At 58.0% G+C, this 5,935-nt stretch overlaps 2 protein-coding genes across 2 annotated transcripts; one reads left to right on the top strand and one right to left on the bottom strand.

Moving 5' to 3' along the window:
* Positions 1-282: 282 nt before the first annotated feature.
* HRG_03445 (u3 small nucleolar RNA-associated protein 6 domain-containing protein) lies at positions 283-1,546 on the bottom strand (the record flags this gene model as incomplete). Its single annotated transcript, XM_044861916.1, has 2 exons — positions 283-1,398; positions 1,457-1,546. 2 exons carry the CDS (start codon positions 1,544-1,546, stop codon positions 283-285), a joined length of 1,206 nt encoding a protein of 401 aa, XP_044722942.1.
* Positions 1,547-2,121: 575 nt separating this feature from the next.
* On the top strand, positions 2,122-5,457 carry HRG_03444 (frag1/DRAM/Sfk1 family domain-containing protein; the record flags this gene model as incomplete). Its single annotated transcript, XM_044861915.1, has 8 exons — positions 2,122-2,212; positions 2,270-2,437; positions 2,494-2,826; positions 2,877-3,003; positions 3,101-3,142; positions 3,194-3,278; positions 3,371-3,416; positions 3,470-5,457. 8 exons carry the CDS (start codon positions 2,122-2,124, stop codon positions 5,455-5,457), a joined length of 2,880 nt encoding a protein of 959 aa, XP_044722941.1.
* Between the last annotated feature and the right edge of the window lie 478 nt (positions 5,458-5,935).

Genomic DNA, 5,935 nt, shown 5'->3' with positions numbered 1-5,935 from the left:
GGCTGGCAGCGTTTGCAAGAAACGGCTGTGGCTCACGTCGAAAAACAATAGCATCCCGGGCCATAAAACCATTCAACCTTGAAATTGAATCGCCTACACAAATGGTAGTGCACAGAAAACTGAAACAGCCCCCTTTCTGCAAGAACTTGATTGGAGGCACGCACTGAGAGCCGTTTCATATAACCGCGCCCATGAGCTGCTCAGGATATGATTTCCATATTCAGGCCAGAGGGCCGGGTCTCCTTTTCAATGTCCCGGCAAGGCTCCTATCCCGAGCACGCACTATGTCCGCCCTGACGACATCGTCACCTTCGTCTTGGTATGCTTCAGCACCCTCTGGATGCCCTCGTCCAACCCGTCCATTGCAAGGTATTCGTCTATCCACGCCACCGTCTTCTGCTCTAAGGCCGCCCGGTCGGTAGTAGACTCTAATCCTTCTCCCAAACGAGTGAGAACGTCTCGTAGGTTCCGGGGGAATTCCGCCGTAAAGGGGCTGAGGCCCAGGATTGGCTGCCGGATGTGGCAGCTGCAGGTCGACGGATGGTTTGGGTATTGCTCGTCCATGGCGTCCAGGACGTGTTGGGATATCCGTGGCTGGACCGAGACCTGGCGGAACGACGCCAGCATGGAGAAGAATGACTCTGCAGCTTGGGGCTTGAAGAAGGCTTGCTTTCGCGATATGTCGAAGACGGCAATGGGGATGGCCCCGTCCATGGCGGGATTCGACTGGAGTTGCCGGGAGGCTTGCTGGTCGATGACGTCGGCCTGTGCTGTAGAGGGCTCTGGCAGTCCACGTCCTCCCTCTTCCACGTCGCTCTCTTCGTCGCTGTCCTCGAGACGCAACTGATCCTTATCCTCCACCTTGTCGGGCCGCAGCGGATCATTTCCAGGCTTGCCCTTGCGCTTGTCCACCTTGGCCAGCCACTCCATCTCGCACCGAGCGTACTCAACCCATATCCAGCAGTCCTTTGTGCAGAACCTACAGCCCCGCATGAAAAAATTGCGCGCGGCTGCCATGTCTCCGTTGCGTGCGGATCGCCGGCCAGCCATGACCCATAGCTCCGGATCGGTGGGTGTCATGCGGAGAGCGCTGGTCATGGTCCTTCGCCATCGCTTGGCCGCCTTGACGCTGGCCGTGTAGTTGAGATACTCGCGCCACAGGTCGCCGCTCGCCGGGTGTCTGTTGACGGACCGCTCGTAGATGGCCATGACGCGGCCCTGCCCAGCGTGGGCCGAGTTGAGGTGGTGGATCTTGAGTCGTTTGCAGCGTTTGCCCCGGAGCTTCTCGAGCGATTGCTCCCACTTGGCAAACGCAGACCATTCGGAAGGCTTGTTTCCGGGAGCCAGGACACGGTGCTCGAAATCGTTGCGCTTCTGGACAATTGTACGGATCTCATCCTTTTATAGCGTGTGAGCGTCAGCAGACCAAGAGGTAAGACGGGGGGGACAAGCATACCTTGGAGAAGATTTCTTTTTCCTCCCACTCCCGGAGCTGGGGGACCGATCGCTCGAGGAAGAACCTCGCTTTTTCGGCGACGCCGGCCATTGTAGGTGGCGGGTTCCCAGTTGCCTGCTGGTGGACGTTGAGAGTGGATTGATTGGTTTGCGGATGGAGGTTTTCACGAGGCTGTCGGCATCTTTTTTATTTTTATTTTTTTAAGGGGCGGTCCGTCAACGGTGTAACACAGAGTAGTGCTCTAGCTTAGCCTCGCAGGGCATTGCTGCTGGCGGTGCTCCGTACCGCTACTCTACGTTAGCTAGCTTGCAAGTATCTTTAGGTATCTGGGTACTATTTAAATGGTCGCCCCGGTACGCACGATGGGAACGGCCAGATTGGTCAGCCACGTGTTCTGGACGCCTCTACCGAGGACATGGTGCCCTGAAGCAGCGCCCCGCTCAAAAGTACCCGAAACCTGGTTGCAGCAGAGACGGAGTCCCGCCGCGTACTTCCTACACTGTAAATCAAGGGGGCTCGGCAGCTCCAACCCTCTGCAAAATCCATCCCTTGCCGCTTGCCTCTTCCCTTGACCCTCGTCGTCGCCGTGTCCAAGCTGCTCTTCCGGATGTGCCGGATGGTGTCGTGACTACGCTCTTTTACCCGACTCTCCTTTGTCTGTCCCAATGGCGGGCAAATACAAGGACAAGGACGGCGGCGTCGTCCTCAGCTTCGGCGGCCACTGGGTCAGCTGGGCGCATACCGTCGTGGCCTATGGTGAGTCCTCTCCTTGCTTCGACCCTAATCCTGTTGGTGCTAATCAAGCTCATCAAGCTGCTTTTCTGAGCGCCTTTGTCGTCGGTGTCGGGCTACACTACCGCAAGATTGTCCAGAATGAGTTCTACGGATACCCCGACGAATGGTTCCCCTCCGTCTCAGCGACGATTGGCGATCGATACCCCGAGCGATCCTTCTTTATGATCTTCATTGCTATAACCTCCGGTGCGGCTCTCGTGTCGATGCGTGCTGCCTCGCTGGTTGGAAGCTGACGAGTGCAGGCCCTCGCTTCGCTCTCGTCGGCTTGTGGTATCTCCTGACGCGGAAGCCCGGTTCCAAGCTCCCCGGCTTCGTTGCCAGCATGGGCTTCCTGCGCACTCTCACTTGCGGTGGCTGGACCTACATCACCTCGACCGACGACCACGACTGGCATGACATCTTGATGATTTCCTACATTGTCGCCACCCTGCCCTGGACAACCGGCTGCATCGCCTTGAGCCCTGCCAACCCGCAGGCCATCAAGTACCGCAAGTATCTTGCCGGCGCCTTCTTCGGCACCCTCGTCCCTCTGGTCTACTTCTTCATTCGGCACAAGGTCCATCGTGTTGCCGGAGGTAATCTCTGCCGCCCTGCGCCGTCCTTGTTCTGATGCTGACGCGCACAGCTTACACCATCTATGCCTTCTTTGAGTGGGCCTTGATCCTCTTTGATGTGGCATTCGATGCCGTCACCGCTCTCGACTTTGACACTTTTGAAGTCGTGGTAAGAGATGTCAAGGGATCAAGCAAGGGGTACGTGCAATGGCTTCCAAGATAGTCCTGGCTACTTGTACAGTCACGTCCAATATACTTGTTTCCCGAGTCTTCGTCTCTAAACGTTTCTTCGCAGTGACAACTTTTCGTCCGTGCCGTCTGCCGTCTTGGAAAAGGAGTGAGTATGCCCTGCGTCCTGGGAGAGGCGATCTGCTGACATGGCGGCCAGGAAGCACAAAGCAACCGGCGGCGTCTTTGCCCTCCGTTTTACCTGGTCTGAGGCACTGGATACCGCAGCCTGTGTCTACCACGGCGTAAGTTGGAGGCTTCATCCTTTGATGCGGCCATCAGCGCTCGTCGCCGTGCCTGTATCTTGCAGCCCTTGCAGTTTCTAACCGCTGTCTAGTTCATCTTCTGGACTATGCTGACCAGCTTGGGTCTTCTTGTTTGGTGTAAGTCGTTTGCCCGTCCTCATCGTCAAACAACTTCTCATTGCCTCCTCCAGACTTCCCCCTCTGGCACATGGGAATTTCCGGCTATGAAGCTTTCGTCATGGTTTCCGTCTCTCCGGCTCTTCTGGCCGGCCCACTCCGACCCGTCATTCTGGGCAACCTTCGCATCATCCACTTGCTCTCACTTGCCGGCGTCGCGGCATATCTGGTTGTAAACCCGGTCTACCGCCTCTTCATCGTCGGCTTCGGCGTTGCCATGTCGACTTTGGGCTGGGTTGCGTCGCTCCATGCCGAGTCTGCCCACGAAGTCCGGTTCGAGTCCAAGTTACTCGGGCTGATGGTGGGCCTAATCCTATCCTCGACGGCCAAGTTCGCCTGGCAGACAAATAACCCCGTGTGGCCCGTCATGCATGCTGCCAATGGCGGCTGGAACGCCACTGGCCTTGTCCTTGGTCTCTTGGCTGCGCTGCGATTCACGCGCAAGGCGCCCCTGACGAGCGGCTCCCCGCCAGGAGGGAAGCAGGGCGGCTCCGCGGCCCTTGCAGCCTGCGGAGTTGGCGGCCTGTTCTTTGGTCTTCACTCCCTCCTCTCTGATACAAGCACCATGATATTATGGGTGTGGGAAGGGTTCCCCATCCGCGGCCCCTACTTTTCCACCCATGGCTGGATCACTGTCGCTGCCATGTCGGCCGGCCTCTTTGTTGGCATCTCGAGGCCTGCGCTGGCGGGTAGCTGGCGGCAATATGCCGTGGGCAAACTTGGCGCCATTGTGTTGACTTTATTCAGCCATTGGCTGGGGTACTTTGGAGGCGTAGTCCTCGCTGCCTATCTGATGGCCGTCTCGGTACCCCTGATTTCCACAGCGTCCAAGAAAAGCCCGGCCGTGACGTTTGGGCTGGGCTTTTTCATCTACGTCTTCTTGGTTCTGTTCCATGTCTGGGTCGTCGCCTACGCCTTTGTCCCCGGCGGCCCTCTTGTGCGCGAACATACCGACTGGATCATGGTGGCGATGATGGGGTTCATTGGTGCAGGCGTCTTCAACTTTAATGCCTCGCAGCCGAAGCGCCAGCAGCCTCGGCGGTCTTCCCAGTCGCAGCACAAGAAGTACTACGGCGTGTCTGCGCTCGTCGTCAACATTCTCTTTTTGTGCGCGGCTTTCATGCGGTTCCCTACCAACGACTACAAGCCGTACCACCCGCAAGACCGTGTTTTGACTGCCGGTATCTGGACCATTCACTTTTCTCTGGATAATGACATGTGGTCTTCCGAGCACCGCATGCGCGACCTGATCAAGGAGATGGAGCTGGATGTCGTCGGCCTCTTGGAGTCGGACTTGCAGCGCATCATCATGGGCAACCGAGACACGACGCAGTTCCTCGCAGAGGATCTCGGCATGTACGTCGACTACGGGCCCGGACCCAACAAGCACACCTGGGGTGCCGCCCTGCTGTCCAAATTCCCCATTGTCGAGTCCAAGCACCACCTCCTGCCCAGCCCGGTGGGCGAGCTGGCGCCGGCTATTCATGCAACGCTCGACGTTTACGGTGAACTGGTCGACGTCTTCGTCTTCCACTCGGGCCAAGAGGAGGATCCCGAGGACCGGCGCCTGCAGTCAGAGTATCTGGCCAAACTCATGGGTTCGACACCTCGCCCGGCATTCCTCCTCAGTTACTTGGTGACGAAGCCCCTCGAGGGCAACTACAACACGTACGTCAGCGACAAGTCGGGCATGCACGACATTGACGCGTCGGACTGGGACCGCTGGTGCGAGTACATCCTGTACAAGGGCCTCAGGCGCGTGGGCTACGCGCGCGTCAGCCGCAGCACCATTACCGACACGGAGCTGCAGGTTGGCAAGTTTGTCATCCCGCAGTCTTCGTCAGAGGCGGCACAGCTGGAGGCGCGGCCGTCGGAGCAGCGCGACCGCCGCGTGCAGGAGTCTGAGGTGCCCGAGGGATGGAGGTTCCCGAGCCTGTTTAGGGGCGAGGGCGTGAGGGGCCACCGATACCATGTGTTTGATGAGCCGCGGTACTACAACTGACGGATGTTGGAGGAAGCCGGGGCAGGATCTTGAAGGTGGGGATGGCTGGAGCAAAAAGTGTACAGACGGGTGATTTTGACAAGTTTGAACAAAGTTGCTTTAATGTTGCGAAGGCCGTGCATCATTCGGCAGCTGTCATGCCCCGCCAGTCTATGCATGAGGCTCTCGGCGGCATCGTTGTCGGGCGCCCACCGCGGGAGGAGGTGCGAAACGTGGACTAATAAGACAAAGAGCCGACAGTGGACGGACGTATAAGTACGGCCCATATATGTCGTTGGCCTTTGTCCTGGTGGTCCCCTCAGCGGAACGGGAGGCGGAATTTGTTCCAACGGGCGGCTTTAGATGGATGACACGGACTTTGGGGCGGTGCTCAGGTATGCATTTGTAACGGGCCTGGCTTGGGACGGGGCATTGTGGGCCTTGTTTAATTCTTTTACTTTCGTGTATGTTATGCTTGACTCCTTTGACGGAGCCTCAG

The sequence above is a fragment of the Hirsutella rhossiliensis genome (assembly GCF_020360975.1).
Source record: "Hirsutella rhossiliensis strain HR02 chromosome Unknown scaffold00003, whole genome shotgun sequence".
NCBI lineage: Eukaryota > Fungi > Ascomycota > Sordariomycetes > Hypocreales > Ophiocordycipitaceae > Hirsutella > Hirsutella rhossiliensis.
Note: the sequence above shows the minus strand (reverse complement) of the source record. Positions and strands in the feature narration are given on the sequence as shown.